This window comes from Halictus rubicundus, unplaced genomic scaffold (assembly GCF_050948215.1).
Source record: "Halictus rubicundus isolate RS-2024b unplaced genomic scaffold, iyHalRubi1_principal scaffold0347, whole genome shotgun sequence".
Classification (NCBI taxonomy): Eukaryota; Metazoa; Arthropoda; class Insecta; order Hymenoptera; family Halictidae; genus Halictus; species Halictus rubicundus.
Window position 1 is genome coordinate 86,680 of NW_027488888.1, and position 14,077 is coordinate 100,756.

The 14,077-nt window shown below is 42.5% G+C and overlaps 1 protein-coding gene across 1 annotated transcript; it reads right to left on the bottom strand.

The window, feature by feature from the left end:
* Positions 1-4,047: 4,047 nt before the first annotated feature.
* LOC143364225 (uncharacterized) lies at positions 4,048-13,656 on the bottom strand. Its single transcript, XM_076804684.1, has 7 exons — positions 12,618-13,656; positions 12,072-12,425; positions 11,477-11,912; positions 9,512-9,970; positions 9,023-9,226; positions 7,469-7,702; positions 4,048-4,129 (listed from the first exon to the last, which is right to left on the bottom strand). Exons 1-7 carry the CDS (start codon positions 13,654-13,656, stop codon positions 4,048-4,050), a joined length of 2,808 nt encoding a protein of 935 aa, XP_076660799.1.
* Between the last annotated feature and the right edge of the window lie 421 nt (positions 13,657-14,077).

Below are 14,077 nucleotides of genomic sequence, written 5' to 3' on the forward strand. Positions count from 1 at the left end.
ACTCTGTCTGTTGTGTTTTTAGGGGTACTAGTATGAGGTATTTCGTTAGGTCATCGTGTATAGAGAGTATAAATTGATTTCCTTTTTTGGTCTTTGTCATTGGGCCTATGATGTCCATAGCTATTTTATCGTTCGGTTGCATTGGCGTGTCTGATATTATTGGCATTTCTTTAGGTCTAATTCTTGTTAATTTTTCCTTTTGGCAGGCGTCGCACCTCTTCACATAATCTTCTATCTTCTCCATCAGGTGTGGTATTTTGAATTTGTCCTTTATTCTCTGATAGGTCTTCTGTATTCCGAAGTGTCCGGTGGCGTCATTGTGGTTTTCTTTCAGTATCGTCTCTATTTCTTCTTCCGTCAGTTCTCGTATCGGTTCCCATGCGAAGTAGATCGTTTTATACCGGTCGTTGAAGTACATTAGTATGATCTTGATCCTATTTTTCTCCATTTCGGTTAGTGCCTTGTCTCCGATTCCAATCTTCGTACTTTTCTGCAGTATTTGGTATATTTTCTTCAGCCAGTTTATTCTGTCGTAATTGCCTAGTTCCGTTTTGGTTAACTGATAGAACGTATGGTCATTTGGTACGATCTTTAAACGCGCTGGTATTGTTTCATCCTTTTCCCATTCGTCGAAAATCTTTAAGTGGTTTTGAATTTCAGGATCTTCTTCGTCTTGTTGCCTGGTGATTGCATGTACTCTTGACAACGCGTCCGCGGCTGTGTTATCCTTTCCTTTTGTATATTCGATCTCGTATTCGTACTCTTCCAATTTCAGTCTCCATCTCATTAATCTTGAAGAAGGATCTTTACAGTTGTTTAACCATTTGAGTGCTTGGTGGTCGGTGCGTATGACGAACTTCCGCCCTAATAGGTATTGTCTCAGTCTCTTTACTGCCCATACGATGGCCAATAGTTCTTTTTCTGTTGTCGTGTAGTTTCGTTCAGGTGCGTTAAGTGTTCGCGATATATAACAACATGGGTGTCCGTCTTGTGATAGTACTGCTCCTATACCTTCGTTACTGGCGTCTGTCGTTAGTGTAAATTGTCTGTTAAAGTCTGGGTATGTCAATACGGGTGCTTCACATAGCTTTTGCTTTAAGGTTTCGAAACTGTTTTGTTGTTTGTCTGTCCAGTGGAATGGTACGTCTTTTTGGGTCAAGTCTGTCAATGGTTTAGCGATCTTTGAAAAATTCCGTATGAATTTTCGATAGTATCCGGATAATCCTAAAAATGATTTGATTTCTGTCGGTGTTGTAGGTACTTTAAAACGTTCTACAGCTAGTATCTTTTTAGGGTTTGGTTTGACTCCTTCCGCGGTTACTAGGTGTCCAAGGTATTCTAGTTCAGGTTTTAAAAATTCGCATTTGTCTGGCTGTATCTTTAGTCCAAGTTCTCTGAGTCTCTGAAGTACCATAGCTAAGTTTTCGTTGTGTTTCCCTATTGTGTCTCCGAAAATTATTATGTCATCTAAGTAAACGAAGCAGTGTTTATTAACTAGTCCTCTAAGTGCTGTGTCCATCATTCGTTGAAAGGTAGCTGGTGCATTCTTAAGTCCAAAAGGCATTCTGTTATAGTGAAAGTGTCCCTGAGGTGTACTAAAGGCTGTGTATTTTTTTGAGTCAGGATCCATAGGAATTTGGTGGAAACCAGAGGATAGGTCTAAGGCCGAAAAGAATTTAGCGTTTCCTAATTGACTAAGTATGTCGTCGATGTCTGGTAAAGGGTAAGCGTCTTGGTCTGTCAATTCGTTTAATTTCCTAAAATCGATAACTATTCTCCATTTCTGTTTTCCTGAAGCATCTGCCTTTTTAGGTACCACCCATACAGGAGAGTTGTATGGCGAATCCGATTCTTCGATAATTTTCTTATTGAGCATGTCATTCATTTGCTTCTCGATTTCGAGCTTGTGACATTCCGGAGGTCTATACGATTTAGTGTTAATGATTTTATTTTCTTTCAAAGTTATAGTGTGTTTAGCAAGGTTAGTACAGGGTAGGGTATCGGTTTCTAAGTTGAACACGTCTAAGTAATGGATTAAAATTTTCTCAATAGGTTCGCGAAGGTTTTTCTCTATATGACTTGTTCTCACTATGGCTTTGAATTTCCCAATTTGGTCTATGTCGTTTATGTTATAAATTTGGTTAGAGATATCTTTGTTTGTCTCACCAAAGTTGAAGAAGCATACTCGCGTTGGTCTGCCTTCGAGATAGATTGTCTGAACTTTGACTTCTCCTGGTTGTACTGTAGCTGGTTTCTGAAAATATAGCACATTGTCGTTAAGCTTGATTTTATCATTAGAGATTTCATATTGGTACTTTTCTAAGCAAGGTAGCCCTATGATTCCGTCTTCTATTAAAGGAAAGTCGTCTGGTATAACAAAGAATTTATGTGATTGGTCAAAGATTCGAATTTTAACGTATCTGTCTGTAGTGTAACGGTCTTGTCCCATAAAAAATGTTCGCGGTTCTGTTTTGTTCATAACGCTATTAATTTTTGATTCTTTAATTAAATTTATTCCTGCTCCTGTGTCGATGAGGTGTATCCGTCTTCCTCCTGATGTATTGAATGCGGTGGTAAGAAGTCTTCCTGTTGTTGTATTGACTCGAATTCTTGGCCGTTCTCGATCTCTACTCTGTTTACCCGTGGTGGTAGGTTTCGCTGGCTGGCTGGTGGAAAATTTCCATTCGGACACTGGTTGGCTATGTGTCCCGAGCGATTGCACTTGAAGCATTTTATTGCTGCGTGTTCAGCTAATGGTGTTCGTTCGAGGCGCCTGAAGCTGTTTGCTGCTGCTGACTGCGCGATTGTTCGTACCGTAGGTCGTCGCTCGTCGTAGCGTCTTGGTTGTTGTTGATTAGCGAAGCGGTTGGTATTCACTGCTCGTTCCGATCGTGATGCTGCTGGTCGCTTCCATTCGTTTTGCTCTTCTCGTAGATAGCGTTCGATTTCCGCTGCTTTCTTCTCGGTTTCGGCTAAAGATTGAGGTTCGTTTGCCAAAAGCGTTCGTCCTATTTCTCTTCTGAGTCCTTTCAGATAGATTCTATTCACTTTCTTCATTGTTGCTTCCATCATTATGCGCCTGGTTATTGGTTGCGGATATTCGTTGGTAATGGCATATGTTAGCTTGTTCAATACGCGTCTGAATCGGATGTTAAAGTTCTGTACACTTTCTTCTTTTCCTTGCTTGATTTCCCGCAGTTGCTCGCTGTATTCGTCTGTGGTTACCTGAGTTGCCACGTTTGATCGTAACGCTTCGTATAGTTCACCAAAAGATTCTATTTGTAAATTTCGTATCCCTTGGGCCGCTTTCCCAATGATTTTCTCTACTTTAATGGCTTTTAATAGCAATTCTTTTTCGGTGCACATGTTGCGCATGGAACGTACTTCTTTAATAAAATCTTCTACCCCAATATCGTCATCTCCGTTTAGCGTTGGAATATACCGTATAGCATCCTTGGCTCGTAGCGTTGGAGTACAGTCTGTTGTTCGTTCAGAAGCTTCATCGTTCACATCATTATTGATTGTGACTATCGGTGGTGCTGTTCGAGTTGTGGTGGTTTGTTCAGCTCGTTCTTGTTGTATGGCTGTACTTGCACCATCGTCGCCCGTTATTAGGGATCCGAACTCGTCAGTTGTCACTGTTCTAATACTTACGCCCATCCGTAGATCAGCGAGGTTCTTGCCGAGGATCTCTATTTCCCTAATACGTTTTTTATTTTCTTCGTCAGCTTGTTTCGTTAGTAGCACGAATTGCCTTTGAACTTCCGACATTTCTTTTTCATGTCGTTCGTTTTGCTTTTGCATAGCATCTAGGATTGCTCTTAGATTGGGGTCTACACCTGTAGAGGTTGAAGCTTGTTCTCCGTTCTTTGTCATTATTGTAACCTTTTCGTCGTCTTGAATCTTGACTGCTGATGCTACTACCTCTTACGCGGTAATAAATAAATGAAGCCAGAGTTTTACCTTAGTGATTGCCGTAGCACGGGGCGGTCCCGTAGAAAGCTCCAAATCGACTGGTTCACTGGATTCGTTATAGTGCAGTTGTCTTCAGAGTTGACCGTAGTCCCAAGGAGTGGCTCTTCCGTAGTAGAGTTGTCGTTGGTTTACTTGAAGATCGATTTGCACTATCCTGGCAGGATCGCCAAAATGTGACGTAAACTGGGTGAAAATACTTGAAAGAAGGAGAGTGGGAGTTACCCAGCTCTTTATCCCGTTCTTTACTGACAAAAAGTATAAGTTTATTTAAGACAAAGTTACAAAACGGAGGTTCAGCCAAGATTGACTGCCCTGGGAATGTTCCCATACTTATAGCTTGACCTTATTGATTAGTAATGCATTTTTTTTTGGGGCTTTCGAAATCAGGCGGATGTGATTTGACTAATGCTGTTGCGTACGCGTGTATCGAGAAATGCTGTGGTGTCGAGGTGAATGCTCGGGGAATGCTGACTTGTGCAAATGACTCGGGAAATGCTGTGGTGTCGAATGGAATATGATCTGGTATAGCTCGGGGATTTTTAGGGCGTTACAAGACACACGGCGCGGTCGAACATCGTGACGTTTCCGTGGATACACTGCGATACGACATTTTTTTTTTGTTATTTTTGCTACAAAGACTGAGCCATATGTATTTTATTTTTTCTCTTTTCTTTTGTATAGACTGCGATGCGTTTAGTATTCGAAAAAGGGACATTGCAGTTCGCTCGGGTCAGAACATTGTGATATTTTTTTTTTCTTCTCTTTTTTACTGTGTTACATTCTTGTTATATTTTTCTTTTTTTTTGCGTGGTTCCTGCGTTGCTACAAAAAACTGAATTACGAATCTCCGTGGTTGTGTTCGAGATTCCCAATGCATATAAACTGCGTACCTGCACTGGTAATCTCGAGCGTGGGGGAGGGGGTAATATGTAACCGTACAGGTTACATATTGATACACCCCATATATCGAACGTCGATGTCGACCCCACCATAACGCTCCGTGACGTAACCCGCGAGTCCTGACGGAGAAAAGGACCGCGAGATATCGCGACACTTGTCGCAATGCGCACGCATCGATCCCCACTCGATACCGATCGAAGGAGGTCGATGCGTGCCGCAGATAGATCACTCTACATCTGGAAGCGGTTCTAGCCGCACGCGTCTCGCGAAGTGTCCCGTCGGCGAAACACGGTACGCGATCGAGGGGTCAAACCGACCCGATAGAACAGGCAAACCGACTGTTCTATCCTCGACACGTACGCGCCTCAAACCGAGGAGTCACAGGTGCAAACTGCGCTGTGGCATTGCCGACCATTAAGACGCAGTTTGTGTTCTGTGTAATTATCACGGGTTATTTAAAATTCATAAATCTTTCGTCGTAATCGTGGTACCGAGTGGACACTTCGTCATCGTAACTTTCGGGGTTCTTGTTCGAAATGCCCATCACTGCTTCGGTAGGATTTGCATGGTCGTGATCATTCTGCCGCTATCAATCAGGAACACGTTCGGAGGCCACGTATCGTGCTGAAGAGCGTAGTCCTTGGTAGCGTGGCGTGACCTACGGCTTGGTGTGAGTCTCCATCCAGACCACTCGTACGAGCATTCGGACGAGTGTATGGACGGTCTGACAAGTCCACAATCGTGCAGTGCGTCGTACGCATACGGATTGTTCGAACGAACTCACAATTTCCCTTCGGGTCGATTCGATACGACCGAACCTTGCACAATCCTTGTCATTCTGCCGCTACTTACACGGAGATTGCTCGGAGGCCACGTATCGTGCTGAAGAGTAAACTCCTCGGTCGCGTGGAGTGCCAGGGGTTTTTAGTGTGTGTCTCCAACCGGACTACTCGTACGCATTCGCGGCCGAGTGCACGGTTGGTTAGACAGGTCACGAATTCGCATATCGTGAGGCGCGATACACATGCAAATCGTTAGAATCGTTTATAAAAAAGAACCAGGTGTAGAGGCAAAGCGAGCGAACTGCGTGCGTCGTAACACGACGTACATTGCGTGTTTACGTGTTGCGAGAACTCGGTACGGATTACCGTTACGCGGTATTCAGCGCGTCGTCATTGAGGAATTTATTGCCCCGTACGTCGGGACAGATCACGAGTCGTCCTATAAACAAATAGCTCATCTCCGAGCATACCGGAGAGATTGCTCGTCAAAACAAAAATAGTTCTTCCAAGAATATACTGCCAATTTTACCAGTAATTTGTCTACAAGCTTTATTTGTCTCGTCCAAACCTCGCCGCTTTCCAGTGCCTGGAGGCACGAATCCATCTCCTTCGCGAATTTACACGCGTAGGGAATTGGGGGTAGTAACCGGCCCCCGTGTCTTAATATAAATAACCCTTGAGTCATCGGGACAGGGAAAAATCCAATCAACACAGTCGAAAGAGGAATGTACGGTTACACGGTTTACCGCGCAGCGTCTCCGTAGAGCTGTTGAAACACGCGCATAGCGTTTGTGAGGGACTTGCAGTCCCAGTATCGAGCGGTGCCCCGTCGTTGCCGAGCGCGCCTGTGCGCACTTACTCGCGTAAAAGAGTCACTTTTGCGGACTCCGTACGTTAGGTTAACGTTTTGTAAATATACGCGTAGCATGTAAGTCGTAGTTATAAGAGTCGTTTGTAATTGTATATAGCCTTAGAGCGAAATATCTTGTTTGTTTGTTCGCTGCCGCTCTTCCTTGGGGGGAGTGTGTAGGGGCTACGTATGTTTCCGCACCTTGCCGCAGCGCTAGCGTCGCCGGCATCAGCCGCGTGCAAGCGGCAAGACCGAGTCGCCACTCTACACTCTGCGTGCCCGACGACCCAAGGCGGATTTGCCGCCGCCGAGAATACACAATCTCTCTTGTAACAACCTTCGTCGAGTCAAGTCGCCATAAAGTTCTCTGTACTACAACACGCAACAGTGCCTTCCATCCAGTTTCCGGTTTCCCGGCGGTAGTAGGCCGCAGTCTGGAAATTCCACTAGACCGTAAACCTACATTTGAGTGAGTGCGTTGAATTTATTTCTAACAACCTCGATTTTATTTGTAACATTTAATTTAGAAACACTAAGAAACTTCGTTGCAATCCAAAATCTAAAGATGCAGATTGGTCGAAATGTTTATTTCTTTGTAAATTCTCTTGTCTCCTTACTGGAAAGGTTTTAGGGAAAAATATTTAATGGATACATTGTAGTGTCGTTGTTCATCTTGGCTTGCAAGAACGTCAAATGCTTACAAATTATAGCTATCTGCGGATTACACAACGATATGTTAACAATAATTAGAGTATTTGCTACAAGTAGCACGTCACGATACAATTGAATTATATATTACATTCTTATACACCTTCTACGCCTTAAACTTACTGAACATACTTTGTCCGCACTGTAGAACACCGTCAGAGTTTTTAGTCTCGCATGAGGTGCAGCCCTTTTCACCTTCGCGGGAACCGGCACCTCCCTCTGCACTGCCACTCTCGATTTGTCAACAGCATACCCTGTGAATCGCTCATTTCTTCTCCGCATTGTGCGTTGCTCATAGTGTCTGGCGGTTCGTCTAAGGTGTGGATCAGCCCTGCAGACATTCAACCACTTCCGTGACACTTGAGCTGCGCAAAGCAGAGACTTAGGATCCAAGTTGCGTAGAACCAATTGCGATACCTCCGGCGGTAGTTCTGAAATGAAATCCACCTTGGCAGATTCGAGCAGTCCTAGCGCACGAAGGAAAGACCTGAAATACTCCATGTTGTCACTCTTAAGTCAGAACGTCGAATGTAGCACTCCTGAAAAATTGGGGTATATATACCCCGGTTCCGCCCCAGTGATCGTTCCGGAACAATGATTCGACCAATCAGGTGCGAGCATTAATTTTTTATCGGTGCAGGTTCAGCCTACCGTCAACACGATATTTCGAACATTATACAGGGTGAGTCACCAAACGTTAGCACCTCAAATATCTTTGTTGTTTCTAAAGATACGTAAAATATGGTAAGGACAAGGTTGAATGGTACAATGGGGCTGACACGATGCAAAAAAAATTTTGTTTTTATGTCATTTGTTTGGAGATATCAAGGTCACCTTGACTTTTTTTAAATGGAACCACCCTTTTTTAAACACCTACAATGATAGTCCCTTTCATTAGGAATTCAGTGACTATAATTAGTCCAAGGTCATTCAAGGTCAAGGACAGAAAAAACGTGTGGTGTATTTAGGATCAGGTTAGGTGGCCTGCCGCGACGTGCGAGTATAATGTGATATTTATTGAAATTAACACAAGTTACTTATAAAAAGTATTTTCACCTGCCGGCCATGTGGTCTCGGCCTTGCCCGAATAGCGACTAATTACGCACACACAATACGTGCGCGGCTAGCGTGCGCAGTCGCTCGCACCACTCACGCATACAGCACACATTACGTATACGACAACCCTCTCGCTTCTTTTTAATTTTCGGTTTAATGCAGGCGTGGAGAGCGCCTAACCTGCACCTGCGCCTTCTTACGTTTCAACATTTGATCTACGTGGCGCTTTCGCAACACCCCATTATCGTCTTTTATGATAAACGTCGATGGAGAGCTTTGGCGAACGATCTCACCCTCCGTTCGCTTCCCTGACCTTACGCCATAATCATCGAATACGATTTTATCTCCTATTTGAAAATCAACATTACGTTTACCTGGCCTGGCAATAATCTGTGCCCGTTGTTTTATTTCTACAGTTTCGTTTACGTTAGGGCGTAAAAGGTCAAATCTCGTGCGGAGCTCGCGTTTATACATTAAATATGCCGAACTTCTACGAGTCGTACAGTACTCAATGCTTCTGTAATCAAAAAGGAACATGTTGACCGCGTTATTCACACCCACTCCCCCTTTTACGATTTTCTTGACTTTATCTTTGAAGATTTGGACCAGATTTTCCGCAGCTCCATTTGTAGCTGGGTGGTATGGCGGACTAAGTGAATGCTTTACGCCATGTGTGACCAGAAAACTGTGAAATTCTTCACTTCGAAATTGCGGCCCCCCGTCTGTAACACAGTGAAATGGTAACCCGTACCTTGCGAACAATTTCTTAAACTCTTCTATAAGCCTATATGCTTTTGTATTATTATTAAAGTTAATTATTTCTGGCCACTTAGAATGTGCATCCACCACAATCAAGTACATTGTACCGAACAATTCCGCAAAGTCGCAATGAATTCTTCCCCATACTTTGTCTGGATATGGCCATGTTGTTAACGGAGTATGTGAAGGTCTGTTTCTATGAATTAAACAAATTTTACAATCATTAATCATGCTCTCAATATCGCGATCAATGTTTGGCCACCAGACGTATGAGCGAGCAAACATTTTAATTTTTACGATGCCTAAGTTCGTCGCATGCAGTTCACTTAAGATTAGATTTTTCATGCTCTCTGGGATGACTGCTCTTAACCCCCAAAATAGGCAACCTTTTTCGACCGTTAGTTCTAACCTTTTATTAAATAGGATTTTCATTTCGTTTGAAATTTTGCTAGTGTCTTTTGGCCAAGTTCTTAAGACGTACCTAATGGCATTCGATACCAATTCATCTTTTCTACTTTCTTCTGCTAATGTTTTGTAGTTATATGAGATGATTCCCTCCTCGAAGAAGTTTACCTGAGAGAAGTTTGTATCAATCAGTTCTGTTTCGTCTTCTATTGGTAACCTCGAAAGTGCGTCACAGTTTGCATTAGCCTCCGATTTTATGTGCTCTATTTCATATCTGAATCCGGACAAGTAGTATGTCCATCTCTGAAATCTATTGTCCGCCGTTTGCGGGATGCCCTTTCGTGGTCCCAATATCAATTGTAAAGCTTTATTATCGGTTTTTAGTATAATAACTTTCCCAAATACAAATTGGTAAAATCTTTTAAAACCAAATATTATAGCCATAGCCTCTTTATCTAAGATTTTCATATTCAGTTCATCTTTCGCTATCTTTTTCGATGCATACGCGATTGGTTTTTCTTCACCGTTTGTATACCTATGGGATAAAATACCAGATAAGCCATAATCTGACGCGTCGCATGCCAGAACTACTTTCTCATTTGGGTTATAGTTGACTAGTACTTTTGGTGAGATTAATTCTTTTTTCACCCATTCTGTTACGAGCCAGGGCTGCGAGCAACGCGAGAGGCCGGCGAGGGGTTGTTACCCCAGGAATATGGTTTCAATTTGTTAGTTAAGTACGCGGACGCACCCAATGTGAGATCGGGGAGCCGCTAGGATAGTTGACGTCGAGGACGCACCTGATGCGAAATCAGGGAACCTCTGGGAGGTTGGAGTCAAACGCAGACGCACCCGATGCGAAACCGAGGAGCTACTAGGAGGATGAAACTTCGTGAACGCACCCAATGCGGAATCGGGGAGTCACTAGGAGAGACACGCGGCGAACTCGATTTAAAGGAAGGTGGATAACTCACAGACGCACCTGATGCGAGACCAGGGAGCTGCTAGGATACGGAAGAACCCAATGCGAAATCAGGGTTCCGCTAGGATGGTATAATTTTCGTGGACGCACCCAATGCGAAACCGGGAGCCACTAGGTTGGAGAAATCTTCGTTGAATTGAATCTAAGATTAGTAAGCCTCGTAACTTATATATAATTTAATGGATACAATCCGAGCGGTAAGATTGTATCATGTGGGAACGTTCAATTATTAGATTAGGATATCAGGCAATAATTAAAGGTTGTAGATTACGCGAGTTAACAAACAAGACAAATATATTCTGATTTGGAATAGTTACAAGTGTGATTGTTTGTGTCGCGAGTGGATGTAGTAAGTGTACAATTAGAGAAATTGTTACCTAATGATGCACGGTGTTGACGCACTGGCAATGCGGGGTTAGATAGCGATTGTTGAATGCGAAATAGAATATATACCGAACTGACGGAATCTATAAGGTTACGTTTTGATTCGAAAGGGACTTTAACCCGATCTCACTAGACTTGACGCGACGTGACTGCACGAGTACTGAACCGCGTCTGAATCTTGACTGAACCGCTTCTCGACTAACCGAAGAGGATGAAAATGCATGGGTTTATATACCCTAAAAATGAGAGGGGAATGTATCTGTTTTATTTTACGGTCGCATACTCGTATTTGTCGTTTCTAGTGAGTTTAAGGTTTGCAGCTGGATCTTTGTTTATAGGGGTAAAACGAAGGGTTAGCCAGGATGTTTCCTATCAAAGACTATCTTGACAAAACATTCCAGAAGGGGATGTTTTGAAGATTTCCATATTAGGAAATCGTACGGTGCTGTTACTGAATCATGCTTCGTGCCAGCTGCGTCCAGCCGGAGTACAATCATTAGACAAGGGGCCTGTTGGGACGCTTTTCGTTCTCAGAAAAGAGATTAGAACTTCTAATCGAAATGAACGTGGAGACACGTCTCCATACGTAACAATTCAAACGCTTTTGTGCAGTTTTCATCCCATTCGTATTTTTCTTTGTTAACCAGATCATAAAGAGGTTTCAAATTGTCTGACCTGTTTTCTAAAAATCTAGCGTAAAAATTAACTAGCCCTAAAAATGATGCTAATTCTTTACTATTTTTCGGCTGAGGAGCATTTATCATTGCATTTACTTTAGTTTTTGCTTTATGCAACCCATCCTTATCGATAACGTAACCTAGAATTTCTAGTTTCTTTTTCATAAAGTGACATTTTTCTTTATTTAGCCTCAACCCACATTCTTGCAGTCTGCTACATACTTTATGCAGATTATTTAAATGCTCTTCATCCGTTTTTCCAGTAATATAAAGGTTGTCGAGATACAATATCGCACCATCAATACCCCTTAGACATTCGTCCATCTTCCTCTGCACGTCTGCAGGTGCAGGAGAAACACCTTCAGGTATTTTAGTATACATGAACAGTCCCTTGTGTGTTACAATCGTGAGCAACTTGGAACTTTTTTCATCTACTGGAAATTGCATATACATATGCGTTAAATCTAATTCTGAAAAAGAGTTCCCACCTTGCAAAACAGTAAAGATATCGTCTATAGTATGCAATGGATATTTATCAATTATTATAAATTGATTAAGTGTCATTTTAAAATCGCCACATATGCGGATTTTACCATTGCTTTTAAAGACGGGAACAATCGGCGTTGCCCATTCGCTTACGTCGACTGTCTTTAAGTGCCCCAAATTCACTAGTCTATCAAACTCTTTTTCAACCAGCGGTTTTAACGCATGTGCTATACTTCTACATTTTAACGCTATTGGTCTTGCAGTCTCTTTAAGGTGAATTTTAGATTCACTCTTGTTATACAACCCGGGCGTTTCGCTAAACAATTCACTGTATTTTTCGCTCAATACATCAGCTAAATTTTCGATATTTAATTTATTTATCACGCTAACACCTGTGTCGCCTATTTGCAACGGCCATAATCCGAACGCTGCTAACCATTCCCTACCAATTAACGCCGGACCTGAACCAGGTAATACAAAACATTCTAACATGCGTTTCTCATTTTTAAATTCGACAATCAAATTCGTTAATTTTCCTATCGGTTTCAAAATTTGCTCATCATAAGTTTTCAATTTCCGTTCTGTTTTTTTCATTTTGCAATTTCTAAGATAATTTACATAGTATAAATTAGAAATTACAGTTGCATAAGTACCCGTATCTATTTCCATTTTTATGTTAATACCATTGATTATTACATACTCATACATCGGGTTGCCTTCGCAATCACTTGAACACCTTTGCTTAGACACTTGCTCTGCCTTATTATTCACTTCACTAACTTTCAAACACAAGAAATCTTCTTCATGTAGTTTCCTTACAACCCTTCCAGCGTAAGGCATACTGCAATTTCCCGTGTCGCCTGCTGCCTCTGCGTTGCCATGACGCTGGATCAGCTGGACACGCTGTTGTTTCTGCTCACCGTTGAACCCTTTGCTTCGACAAGCTACCTGCAAGTGACCTTTCTTCTTACAGCCGTGACACGTATATTCCTTGAATCTGCATACGTTCGCTGTGTGATTTGGTTTACCACAACAGTAACACGTCATTTTACCCTTGCCGTATTGGTAGTTTTTTGGAGGCTGCGGATTCTCCGAGTATTGTTTTCGCCAATGCTTTTTATTTGCATTGCTCATAGCAAATATTTCTTCCTTCTTTGATCCACAAGGTTTTCCCGTGTTAAGAGAACTCGTTGCGTTTTTCTCTGCTGATTCATGTGACGTTGCTTCTTTGTAGGCTTCGTTAAACGTCAGTGAACTTTTCTTGAATAGCTCAACTTTTGTTTCGTGATCTCTTAAGCCACATACGAACTGATCCCTTAGTGCGACTTCGATTTCTTTAAAGTTGCAGTTTAGTGCTAATTTTTTCAATCTCGCTGCAAATTCCGCTACCGTTTCCGTTTCAGCTTGCTTGGCTTGATTAAAATTGAATCGTTCCATAACTTCGGACGGTTTTGGATTTATGTGCTCGTTCATGATCTCAACTATTTGATCATAACTTTTTGTGTTTATTTTAGCCGGAGCGACCAGGTGTTTGATGAGCTTGAACGCTTCCGTGTCCACATGCACCAACAACTGCGCCGCCTTCTTTTCAGGCTTTGTGTCGCGTGCTATGAATAACTGTTCTAATTGTTCCGTAAACGTCTCCCATTCGTCCTTATGCAGGCGGAATTCTACTTTTATACCGTCAGTCATTTCACTTTCCTCTAGCGTACTTTTAGCACTCAATTCTTTACTAATTCCAATTTTCTTTCTGATCAATTCTCGTAATTTTTCTCGTAACGTATTGAAATTTTCACCTTCCTCAACTTGAACGTTACGTTCTTGCAGTTCAGCTAACAACTGTTTCTTGTTTAGCGTTTGCACTCAGCTTAAGGTTCCTTTATTCGGCATTAACACTTATGCTTTAAAGTGATACAGAATACACTTTCTTTACTCGTGCGAGCACCTTCCTACTCGCGTTCTCGCTGTATTACGCGACACCTTGCTGCCGCGCCCACGTGGCAGATTTCTAACCTGACTAATTTTGAACACGTTGATCCGTGATTATCTCGTGCATCCTCGTCGCCATTGTGGTGTATTTAGGATCAGGTTAGGTGGCCTGCCGCGACGTGCG